This window comes from Penicillium digitatum, chromosome 1 (assembly GCF_016767815.1).
Source record: "Penicillium digitatum chromosome 1, complete sequence".
Classification (NCBI taxonomy): Eukaryota; Fungi; Ascomycota; class Eurotiomycetes; order Eurotiales; family Aspergillaceae; genus Penicillium; species Penicillium digitatum.
The window spans coordinates 3008620-3020752 of NC_089384.1; the positions used below are offsets into that span (position 1 = coordinate 3008620).

The 12133-nt window shown below is 49.2% G+C and overlaps 4 protein-coding genes across 4 annotated transcripts; 2 read left to right on the plus strand and 2 right to left on the minus strand.

Moving 5' to 3' along the window:
• Positions 1 to 845: 845 nt before the first annotated feature.
• Pdw03_3380 (Gamma-tubulin complex component GCP4, putative) lies at positions 846 to 3438 on the minus strand (the record flags this gene model as incomplete). Its single annotated transcript, XM_014676766.2, has 3 exons — positions 846 to 3168; positions 3228 to 3236; positions 3290 to 3438. 3 exons carry the CDS (start codon positions 3436 to 3438, stop codon positions 846 to 848), a joined length of 2481 nt encoding a protein of 826 aa, XP_014532252.2.
• Positions 3439 to 3604: 166 nt separating this feature from the next.
• Pdw03_3381 (Ubiquitin-activating enzyme E1) lies at positions 3605 to 7357 on the plus strand (the record flags this gene model as incomplete). Its single annotated transcript, XM_014676765.2, has 7 exons — positions 3605 to 3663; positions 3835 to 3841; positions 3970 to 4023; positions 4079 to 4167; positions 4230 to 4315; positions 4377 to 7158; positions 7219 to 7357. 7 exons carry the CDS (start codon positions 3605 to 3607, stop codon positions 7355 to 7357), a joined length of 3216 nt encoding a protein of 1071 aa, XP_014532251.2.
• A 430-nt stretch (positions 7358 to 7787) lies between these two features.
• Positions 7788 to 9053, plus strand: Pdw03_3382 (Cell wall biogenesis protein/glutathione transferase (Gto1), putative; the record flags this gene model as incomplete). Its single annotated transcript, XM_014676764.1, has 5 exons — positions 7788 to 7793; positions 7855 to 8023; positions 8080 to 8166; positions 8220 to 8398; positions 8457 to 9053. 5 exons carry the CDS (start codon positions 7788 to 7790, stop codon positions 9051 to 9053), a joined length of 1038 nt encoding a protein of 345 aa, XP_014532250.1.
• A 617-nt stretch (positions 9054 to 9670) lies between these two features.
• On the minus strand, positions 9671 to 11867 carry Pdw03_3383 (Mitochondrial substrate carrier; the record flags this gene model as incomplete). The annotated part of the gene is made up of 9 exons (XM_066100477.1): positions 9671 to 10190; positions 10248 to 10280; positions 10343 to 10446; positions 10506 to 10567; positions 10618 to 10839; positions 11110 to 11234; positions 11309 to 11516; positions 11600 to 11680; positions 11738 to 11867. 9 exons carry the CDS (start codon positions 11865 to 11867, stop codon positions 9671 to 9673), a joined length of 1485 nt encoding a protein of 494 aa, XP_065955877.1.
• Positions 11868 to 12133: the final 266 nt, after the last annotated feature.

The window sequence follows — 12133 nt, forward strand, 5'->3', positions numbered from 1 at the left end:
ATTTTCGATTTTCTTGCTTGACACCAGTCCATACAACATAAAAGAGAACCAAAAGGCTCCGAGTTCCGCAGAAAATTAGTGGGCAGTGACGAGCCAGTGACCAGTCAGTGCGATAATTCGTTTCTCTTCTTTCCCGGCGTCCCGGGCCTCTAGACCCTCCGAGTTCCACATGAAATCCACTTGAACCCACAGGGTGACCAGTCCCGAGCTCTAATTGACATTTTTGGTCTTATTTTTAGGATAGGAGAGACCGCCATGAGCTTAATGAAATCTCAGACATTCAAGCCCGGGATTTCCTAATCCGGTAATCCTTTCTCACATCTTGCACCGACTCTCGCCAAAGGGATACTTCAACAGCTCTATAGATTCTTCACCCTGACTAAGATCTTTTATGTCTTTCTTTTGTGCTTATTATGATAATCGGCAAGGGAGTTGGACTGCGTCCCTTCTCTCAAGCTTTCTCTATCGCCGGAAACTAAAAGACTGGAAGGCAGGTGCCACTACGGAGTAGACAAGGGCTATTAAAGGATCTAATGTGATCTCAAACGCCCTGCTGGATGGCGTGCGTACTAAATTCAGGCCACCTGTTGCTTGTAGAGTACTTAGTACAGATAACTAAGGGGTGGGTGGTATTTCTAATAGTAAAAAAGCAAGCAACGCAATGTGCGAGCCACACGGTGTATGTATCCCTTACTCCTGCGGCTATTTCTCAAATGAAGAGCCAGGCAGACACATGACCCTATCTCGCAGTAATGGATGTGCCGAATTCGACTTCATAGAAAATAGAAGTTGCGAAGAGCGCCATAAAGAAATAGTGCGAGAAAATGACAGAACCCCCCGCCGACTCACGCAGATGGCCTGCCCGCTAAGCCCGCAGTTGTTTCGGGTCCAAATCCGCTGCGAAGGCTGCCGAAATCTAGTTTCATGAGCAGACGATCTACCCCGGCGACTTTGTGGGGCACGTAATGGCTGAAGCCGGGGCTCACGCTGTCATCTCGACGGGAGCCAGGCCACATCTGACCAAAGTTCGTTGCTAGTTCCACATATCCCTGGCCTTCTCCCGAGCGACTGTCGTCAATGTCCCGCAGGCTACCAATAAGATTCTTAATGCCCGTCTCGACATCATTTCGAGTGGCACGTAGTTCTTCCCATACCTCGCGTTCTTCATGGGCATAATCTACCAAGGCGTCTTCCACGCCTTCGTCTGTTTCCAGATCGATGTTGCGTTGGATGGTTTCCAGCCGAATCACAAGGGCGACGAAGCGGTCAACATTTGTGAGAAGGCCTCTCATGGTGTTTGTGAAGGGCAGTTCAGTCAAAAAGAGAGATTGCACCAGAGATGACAAGTGCCGCCGATGGGCAACCGTGAGAGCTTCGGGATCGTGTCGTCCCATGGTCTGCTGGGCTGCCCCTGGGAAATCTCTGATGGACATGCGATCGTGAGATACTGTGTTGGAAATATGACGCGATTTAGCAGAGGATGCAGTTCCAGGTCGGGATACAGGGGCTGATGCTGGGGACGAAGAGCATCCTTCAATCCATTGGCGAAGGTGCTGCCACGACTCATTGACGACATCCCCTTGGAAAAAGCCACCAATCTCGGAAAGCATAAACAAACAAGCACTTCCAGTGGCCCAGATATGACGCATTTGGCGAACACGAACATTGTCTCTATCTCTTCTAGCCTTTAGCCTAGCTTGGCCAAAGACACTGCTGCTTCTGGGGGGTCCCCATGGTGTAGGGTGATTTCGCCGCAACGGAGTTTGTTTCCAGAGATCTCCAAGCCTGATCTGAGCCCGCCGTATTCCCAGGAGATAAGAATGGATCTTAGAATATATGACAATATCAGAGCTCGAAATGAAGAGGTCTAATGGAGCTCGGATATACGCGGTGAGGTTTGTGGCCGTGGGGAAGAGCAGGTCTTCAAATGAGACCTTGGAGATTTGGGATATCAGATTGGGAGTTTGAGCAGGGGTCATCGGTCGGCCACTTTTGCGGCCACTGATGGACAGACAAAGAAGGTCCCGGGCAAGTTCAAGTTCTTCGTCGGCTGGGTCCTCCTCCTTTTGTAGTGAGGAGAGCTCTGCCCATGCTTCAGCTAGAGATGCTGTAACATCACCTTCTTTGACGGTAAGAACGCCAAGTTTTCCCTGTGGTCGAGTCGTTGATAGGCGTCGGCGTCGACTTTCTTCGATGCGGGAATCTGCATGTGCTACAAGAGCCACCGCAAATTCCCCTCGTCCTAGTAAAAGGAAATTGTGAAGTAAAGTGAGAATTTCCAGGATTTTCGGGAGGGGCAGCAATTTCGACAAGGTTGATTGAGAGAGGGACAGGCGAATGAAGTCAACGGCGGTAGTCAATTTTGAAGGCGAGATTGGTGATTTCAGGCCCGCAAGTTGCTCGATGTGCTCCCGAAATAACGTCACCGGCGCAGTAGAGGTTCCTGCTATTGAAATTTTCCGTTTCGTCCGAATATGATTTAGGGATTTTCCAATGAATAGTATTGAGCTTGCAGTTTGTGCCGTGACAAAATTTGGCAGCAATCGGACGTTTACGCTGAATCGTGCCTCGTCATTCTCATTTTCAGCATCCTCCTGGATGAAAAAGTCTTCCTTCCCGTAGATTGGAAGATTCCCATAAAGTAACCACATCGATAGCTGTTTCATCCATGCCGTCTCAGCCGCTGTAGCCAATTGCAGGGCCATCTCCTTGATATCGAGATATCCTGTCTGAGCTTCGGTCCGCAGATGATCCATGAGCGCTGCCCCCTTGCAACCATGCAACATGTCGGTGCTTTTCCTTTCGGGTTGAATGAACCGATTAACAGCCCAAAGCCACTCCATGCGCCGAGACCATGGTGCAAATTCTCCAACGATGGTCGACAGTGGGACTATACCATACCCTCCGACATATTCACTATCCTCAGCAAGGATTGCCCTCTCAACCTCCAGGATTTTCTCTTGAAATTGAGCTAGATGTGTTCCAACAATAGCCGTAGAGACCGAGCGGCATATGACAGATGGGCTCGTGGAGGATATGTCGGAGGCACATTTCCGCAGCTGCGCGTGTAATCGGCTCAGATGGGCAACGGAGGCGAGGAGGGCTTTCTCCGGAGGTGAAAGAAGGGGAAAGTCGTCTTGAGTGACAGCGTTCTCCCCCTTTTGGATACTGAAGAGGGGGGATGGCTGGCCGGAGAGGGAGAGTAGGATCTCATGGAGCATTCTGACGAAAGTTCCCTATCGGATATCAGTCACGAGTTCATCAGAGGCGTATAATGCAGAAAACTCACCTAGAGAAACGTCTTCCCTCCACTGAACAGTTAGTGCGCTGCCAGTATAATAGACCGCGCCCCACAAATTCAAAGCGACACATATGAAGTAGGTCGTTTGACGGCACCAAGCTTCGCGTTGATACCGAGATGCATAAAACGTCGCGCATGGAATAGCAGGTGTCAGAACCAATCGGAGAAGAAATGGGCTGTTTTCATTCTCCAGAGTCGACCCCAATCTCATCCAGATGTATCACAGCTTCCAACTCTGAACAAGACACTCTGTGGCTCGAGCACAACAGCTCCAAGTAGTGTATTGAAGTATCGTGGGGCTAAATGCCAATCGCCCTCTCACCGCCCGTTAGTCATCTCTTAGCTGTTGGCCCCCCTCTTACGTCGGTGTCGGTGTCCCTCTCTCCATCTCTCTCCTACTTTGTATTGACTTGTCCTTTACCTATTCGCGCCTCCTACCTCACACACCGTTCAATTTTTTTTCTTTTCTATTATACTCTATTATCCGTCGACTGCGTTCGGATTGCTACTCTTCTCCGTGCTCGTTGAGCTAGAAACCTGGTACGCTGGGCGTTACAACTTGATTTATCATTACTGTTGAAAGACTTGCTTTATCGCAAGGCTTTCAACTCCTGACTTTCATCATTCATTCAAACATTTCTGTTCGAGAAGCGGCTAAGCCCGGAAAGCGCAGAGCCTCTGAAGACAACGTCGGAGCTCGGCCAGAGAAAAGAACCATGACGGTATGGTTATTCTTGATTTTAGAGATAAGATTATCACTAATTTGTGTCATCGAAGGACATCAAGATGCAGGTTGAGAATCCGCAAGAAACCATCGAAGCAATCAAGCATGGGGAGATCGACGAATCATTGTATAGTCGGCAGCTGTAAGTCCCCCCGGCATCCCTCTATAACATTAAAATCCCGAGCATGTACTGACACATTAGAGATATGTTCTTGGCCACGAGGCCATGAAGCGTATGGGATCTTCCAATGTTCTGATTGTAGGCCTCAAGGGCCTGGGTGTGGAAATCGGTATGTGATTCAACTATTAATCAAAATTTGCTTTCATCGCAACGTCTGATTGTCTTACTAGCCAAGAACATCGCCCTCGCTGGCGTCAAGTCTCTGACCCTATACGATCCCGCACCAGTCGCTATCTCGGATCTGTCTTCGCAGTTTTTCCTTCAGCCAGAGGACGTCGGCAAGCCCCGTGCTGAAGTTACCGCCCCAAGGGTTGCCGAGTTGAACTCCTATGTCCCCGTTACAGTCCATGAGAGCAAGAGCCTCGTGGGCGATCTCGAACAACTAAAGCGCTACCAGGCAGTGGTGCTCACACAGACTCCTTTGAAGGAGCAACTGGTGATTGCCGACTTCTGCCACCAGAACAAAATTTACCTCACAATAACGGATACCTTCGGTCTCTTTGGCTATATCTTCAATGACTTTGGAAAAAACTTCACTGTGGGTGATCCAAACGGCGAAGAGCCAGCTGGTGGGATTGTAGCGGATATCAATGACGAAGGGTTGGTTTCGGCGCTCGATGAGACAAGACATGGACTTGAGGATGGAGACTTTGTCACTTTCACTGAAGTCAAGGGTATGGATGGCCTAAATAACAGTGATCCTCGCAAAGTCACTGTGAAAGGTCCCTACACTTTCACTATTGGCGACGTCTCTAGTCTAGGATCCTATAAGGGCGGTGGTCTATTTACTCAGGTCAAGATGCCCAAGTTTATTGATTTCCAGCCACTAGAGGACCAACTTAAAAAGCCTGAGCTTCTCATCTCTGACTCTGCCAAGTTTGACAGACCACAACAACTACACATTGGTATCCAGGCTCTTCATAAGTTTGCGGAGACTCATGATGGCCAGTTGCCTCGTCCCCACAGTGATAGCGATGCCCAGGAGGTCCTAAAGATCGCTAACGATCTTGCTGCGGCCGGTGAGGAAAAAATTGAACTGGATGAAAAGATTATCAAGGAGCTGAGCTACCAGGCCCGCGGTGATCTGAATCCGTTAGCAGCTTTCTTCGGTGGCATCGCCGCCCAGGAAGTTCTCAAGGCTGTCTCCGGCAAGTTCAGTCCTGTGCATCAGTGGTTGTACTTTGACTCTTTGGAGTCCTTGCCTACATCGGTCACTCGATCCGAAGAAAGCTGTAAACCTCTTGGTATCCGCTACGATGGTCAAATTGCGGTATTTGGCAAGGAATACCAAGAAAAACTTGCTAATGTCACCCAATTTTTGGTCGGTTCCGGTGCTATCGGTTGCGAGACGCTGAAGAATTGGGCCATGATGGGTCTGGGGACGGGTCCTAAAGGAAAGCTTTACGTCACCGATATGGACCAGATTGAGAAGAGCAACCTCAACCGCCAGTTCCTCTTCCGTCCCAAAGACGTCGGTAGACTCAAGAGTGAATGCGCATCTGCAGCCGCTCAAGCAATGAACCGAGAATTGAAAGATAAGATTGTCACTCTTCGTGATCGCGTTGGTGCCGACACTGAACACGTCTTCAATGAGGATTTCTGGAACGGCCTGGATGGTGTGACAAACGCTCTGGACAATTTGGATGCACGGACATATGTTGATCGCCGCTGTGTCTTCTTCCGCAAGCCATTGCTAGAGAGTGGTACCCTGGGCACCAAGTGCAACACCCAGGTCGTGCTTCCTTTTATCACGGAGTCCTACTCCAGCTCCCAGGATCCCCCAGAAAAGTCATTCCCTATGTGTACCCTGAAGAGTTTCCCGAACCGAATTGAGCACACCATTGCATGGGCACGGGATGTCTTCCAAACCTACTTCGTTGGCCCACCCGAATCAGTCAACATGTATCTCTCGCAATCCGATTACATTCAGCAGACCCTTAAGCAGGCGGGTAACGAAAAGCAAACCTTGGAGCACCTGCGTGACTTCTTGGTCACTGAAAAACCTCTGACTTTCGATGATTGTATTGTGTGGGCTCGCCAACAATTTGAAGCACAGTACAACAACGCGATCCAGCAGCTTCTCTACAACTTCCCCCGAGACTCCAAAACTTCAACCGGTCAATTATTCTGGTCTGGGCCTAAGCGTGCCCCTACACCCTTAAAGTTCGATAGCACTAATCCCACTCATCTCGGATTTGTTGTTGCTGGTGCTAACCTCCATGCGTTCAACTACGGTATCAAGAACCCCGGTGCGGACAAGGACTACTACCGTAGGGTAGTTGATGACATGATTGTTCCCGAGTTCACGCCGAGCTCGAATGTCAAGATTCAGGCCAATGAAAACGATCCTGATCCGAATGCGCAGCCAGCTGGTTCGTCTACTGACGAGGAAGAAATCCAGAAACTGGTGGCGTCTCTTCCCTCGCCCAAGTCTCTTGCTGGATTCCGCTTGCAGCCAGTTGAGTTTGAGAAGGACGATGACACCAACCACCACATCGACTTCATCACTGCGGCTAGCAACCTCCGTGCAGATAACTACGAGATTCCTCAGGCTGACCGACACAAGACCAAATTTATCGCTGGAAAGATCATCCCGGCAATTGCCACCACTACTGCCCTGGCCACCGGTCTTGTTGCCCTCGAAATGTACAAAATTGTTGACGGCAAGGACGACATCGAGCAATACAAAAACGGCTTCGTTAATTTGGCCCTTCCGCTATTTAGCTTCAGTGAGCCGATCGGTAGCGAAAAGGGCAAATATCAAGGCAAGCAAGGCGAGGTCACAATTGACAAGCTTTGGGACCGATTTGAGGTGGAAGACCTTCCCCTCCAGGACTTCCTGGACTTTTTCGCCGAAAAGGGGTTGGAAATCACGATGGTCAGCTCTGGAGTCAGCCTGTTGTATGCCAGCTTCTATCCCCCATCGAAGGTCAAGGATCGCCTTCCTCTTCCGTGAGTGTCTTCTTCTGTAACCCCATGTGGCAACTCAAGTACTAATATTATACCTTGCAGTATGAGCAAGCTTGTGGAGCACGTCAGCAAGAAGCCAGTCCCTGAACACCAGAAAAACATCATCTTTGAGGTGACCGCCGAGGATCAGACAGAGGAGGATGTCGAGATTCCTTACGTGATGGTCAAGCTCACACATTAAGGCTATCACAATTCACGGAAAGCCAATCGGCTACATATTTGCTAGTACAGTTAGATTTCATGATTTATTCCACTCTCCATAGCCTCCTCACGGATATACACGTAGACTAGTACCAATTAACATCAAATCATAGGCTTTGTCAGGGCCTTCCCGAGGTCTACAGGGTCCAGATTGCTTTGTCAAAGCTGAGCTTCCGATAGGTAAATATGACTCAGCACTTGGTCATGAATTGTCACAACCCCGCAAAGACGACATTTTAAATTCGTGCCTCTATATAAGAGTATCTATTTCACTATATCTGCCGCTTATGTTCTTTGCTCCGTTGAGATCTCAATTATTACGGCATCTTTCACGTCCAATTCTTCCCGGGCCTCTTCGTGCAGCTTATCGGAGCTTTGTGTTCCCCACATCACTAATCATCAACTCCAATATGGCCGTAAGAAATAGAAGAAGTCACCTACAATGGCTCCAGTGACTACGCTGACTTCTAATTCAAGACCGGAAATTCCATGAAAATCACCGATTGGGTGAAGCCAGGCGACAAGTCGGGCGAATTCAAACGTCAGCAATCTGTCTTCCGCAACTGGATCTCTAGAGAGGCCGGCGCCCAATTCCCTCCGGAGAAGGGCCGATACCATCTTTATGTATCTTATGCCTGTCCTTGGGGTATGAGGAAGCTTCCAGTTGACTTTTCACTCGGTCAGCAACTAATTATCGACTAGCTCACCGGACTTTAATTACCCGAAAGCTCAAGGGTCTGGAGGACTTCATCTCTTTCTCTTCGGTGCATTGGCATCTTGGAGCGGAAGGTCAGAGCTTTCCAACAATTCGTGATATTATCGTATAGTTCTGACTCTTCTAGGTTGGCGATTTGCTACCCCCGATGAGAAACTGCCCGGGGAAAACACCATTCCGGATCCTCTACACCCGGAATTCACCCATATCCGACAGATCTACTTCTCCAACGACCCAGATTACACGGGCCGGTTCACCGTCCCAGTTCTCTTCGACAAGAAGACCAAGCTGATCGTAAGCAACGAGGTACGAAACAAGTTTTCCAAACGAAGCCACCTTCAATTCCAAATCCTTACAAATCCAGAGCTCCGAAATCATTCGTATGCTTTACCATGAATTCGACGATATCCTTCCCGAGCAATACAAGAACATCGACCTCTTCCCCAAGGCTCTACAAGCCGAGATCGATGCCTCCAATGAATGGATCTACAACGACATTAATAATGGCGTATACAAATCCGGTTTCGCAACCACGCAAGAAGCCTACGAGAAAGCCGTAACAACGCTTTTCTCCTCGCTTGACAAGGTCGAAACTCACCTTGCCAAGCAGGAAGCAGCCTCGAAGCAATATTTCTTCGGCGATGAGATTACCGAGGCTGATATCAGACTCTACACCACCATCGTTCGGTTTGACCCCGTCTACGTGCAGCATTTTAAGTGTAATCTGCGTGATATCCGCTCTGGTTTCCCGGCTATCCACCGATGGGTGCGCAGGCTGTATTGGGATGTTCCTGCTTTCCGGGATACCACGGACTTTGAGCATATCAAGCTCCATTACACTAAAAGTCACAAGCAGATTAATCAGTTTGGTATCACTCCTCTGGGACCCGTGCCGGATATCCTTCCTCGGGATGAGGAGGTTAGGGCTGTGCAGGAGGCTAAAAAAGGGTTTGGTCCCTGAAAGGGTAATCACCATGTATGCCTGTTTGCAATTTGCGAACTGGGCAATTTAAGAGCAATCAGAATATCATTCAAGAAATTTTCCAGTTTGTAATATCCAATCGTGAAGATCATCTTGTGGTAATAAGCAAAATGGAAATCAAAAAGTCCCGTGGTATTGTATCGACGCCTTGCCATGCTGATGTGGTTGAGGGTGGGTTTCCCAGTGCCCTGTATCAAAGGTGGGTCAAAAGTATAGTTGTCTCAAGTGAGCGCAACATAAGCAGTAGAAAGCAAAAAAAAATTACAGTGAAGCCTGGTAGAAATCAACCAAGGTGAATGCAAAAAAGAAGCCAATGTTGTGATCTCTCATGACGTGGCAAAGATATTAAAAATGATGATGGGGTGCATTTGAGATGCATCCATGAGCGAGGGGGTGTGCCATGCCTGTCAATGGCTTTTGTGGGTATCTTGGGGACAACGCCTCTAAATGTGAAGCCAGCAAATAGGAAAGATCGATCCAAGGCACCAGAGTGAATGTGCCAGGGCGAAGGTCGAAAATGCACGCAAATAGCTGTGTAGTGTCCGCGGGGGTATGCAAGGAGAAAGTGGAAGTGAGGACTTCTTTGGACTGGCAGATCATCGTAGGCTAAGGATCCGTTTCGCGTTCTCGTAGACTACGTAGCTGATTGACATGGCCGGTGCGACTTTGAGAAGGTTAGGTGTGAGACCTTTGTAAAGACCACGGGGTCCCTCGGTTTTGAGTGTAATCCTTAGGACCTCGCCGATCCCTGTGTATGTGGGCGGATGCATGATCGTGCCCTGAGTTTGAAGTCGAGTGCGGAGAACATTGAGAGGGTAGACAATCGAAGCACTAAATCCTCCACTCATAGCGCCAATTGCGCCTGTCGCGAAGTTGCCGAGGGGTACGTCATCCTCATGACAACCACAGTCACGAGCCTTTTTGGCTAGAAGTGTCCGTTTGAGGTATTCAAATGTCGATAGGTCGATTGCGGCGTAGGGGAACATTCCTACAAGTCCAAGCGGGAGCCCTCGGAAGAAGCCAACCAAGCCATTCTTGTTCCAAACCTTTCTCGCGGTAGCTGCGATGAGTTGATTACCTTTCGGGCCATCTTTCACAGTTTCACACTGCATGCGACTAGTGAGAAGTGTAAGCCACGATGCTCTAAAACTTCATTCAGATCGATGTACTCACAATTTTAGGGTATCGAGGGGGTAAACAAAACATCTAGTCCGAATCAGAACCAAGTTTCCTTTCATCAATGATGTGCAATGATACGCAAGACCTACTGGGCAACCATTCCACCAAATCCACCCGACATGAATTGTGAAGTGGGAAGGAGTCGCTTGGGATCGTTATGCCCTTCGAGTTGTGCAAATGCCCGTTTCGCAGACTGCTCCCGAGTCAGCGTTCGTCCAGTTGTGTAGATGAAATCAGATGTCGAGTACAAACCTCATAGGCGCCAAATTTAATCGCAGATTCAGGCATAACCTTCACCACGTTCAAGCCATTTCCTAATTATAGTTAGTCGTTGTGGCTTTGTTTCCTGGTCGGCAATACGAACCTGCGAACAAACTCCGTATTCCTCCAGCCCGCCATAATTCCTTGAGCGCGTCGAACAGCGTTTTGGAAGCGTTCCCCGCCGCAGCCAGCGGGGCTCCTTCCTTCGCCGCCTGGACCCTTGATTTGACGCCAGTCTGTGCAATGAGATAAACTTTGAGACGATCGAGGGGGGCGGTGGCCGTTCTTGACACGGCACCCGCAGTTCCACCCGCAAGGAAGTAGCCTAGTTGAGGGGTATTTTCGGTCAACTTCCGTCCATAATATCGGAAAAACATCCGCATGGCGGTAGTCTGGGGAAGAGCCAACCACTCCAACTCCAAATCGGCGTCAAGCGAGACAAACCCATGCTCGAAAACGGGTCCTAGCTTTGAGATATGGCTGGTTTGCGCGTGCGCCGAGGGAAGGAGGGGGGCCAAAGCGGGGAGGGACAAAATGTTGTACAAAAAATGTTGGATTGCTAGAATGTAAGGTGAAGGAAACGGATGGTCTGTACCTAAACCCTGCAGGTCATTGATATTGACATCTCCTTCCGGGTTTAGATTGCCCGTGGCCGTGTAGTATGAAAGGACTGCGTGTAGGTCGGATGGGGAGTGGAGAGGGAGGAAAAGAAGGAAGTCCCTAAAGAGAACAAAAGAGAGTATATGTCAGCCTCAGCTGTTCAGACTGAACTTGACCGGTGAGAATGCATGTACCTCCACTCTGTGTAAGAGATCACCCCGTCATTGTTCTTGTCGACCTCGGCGAAAAATCGGTCCAACTTGGCGCTCGAGACTGTTACTCCGGAACGTGAAAAGGCATTCCGCAATTCCATCTTGTCAATTTCTCCGTTGTGATCTCGATCGATGCTCTGGAACATTTTCCATAACCCGTCCTCGGTGTGGTTGAGAAATGCTCGAAATTCTGGTGGCGATTAGAATTGGACAAAAGATTGGCCAGGGCACCCCTTCTCCGAGCATGCGCCTAGGCAGTTCTCGTGAGCTTACCCGCTTGGTCAATACGTCCATCGCCATTCGTGTCAACTTCCCGCACGACACTGAGTACCATATCGTCTGCATTTTTTAGAGCTAAGAAGAGATTAGACAAGGGCGCCAATATGTAGCAACGAACCAGGTCAAACCCACGATGGTCGATTTTCTTTAAACCCTTCTTTAATCCAGTTAGGTCGATATGGCCCTCTTTTCGGGTGTCCAGGGTTTCCCAGAGTTTGGCGACTCTTTCGTCGCGCTCATCTTTTGACTCTCCGGATGCCATAGTGAAAGTTGTTACCGAGCAACCATTATCTTTGATGCTCGTTATAAGGGGTATTTAGAAGACCCGAGACCCCTGGAAGTTGAGGGGAAAAAGATCGAGGGGAACATAAAAGGATGACGTGAGGTGAAAGTTATGAATCTGAAAGCTCCCGAGGTCTGGACAAGCCAGGTGATCAACCGGCGCCCGGCGATTTGACCTTCCAAGGGCTTTGACGCCATCGGATTATCTTGCACGGGACCAGGGCCAAGCCCTACTATCCCTTTTTG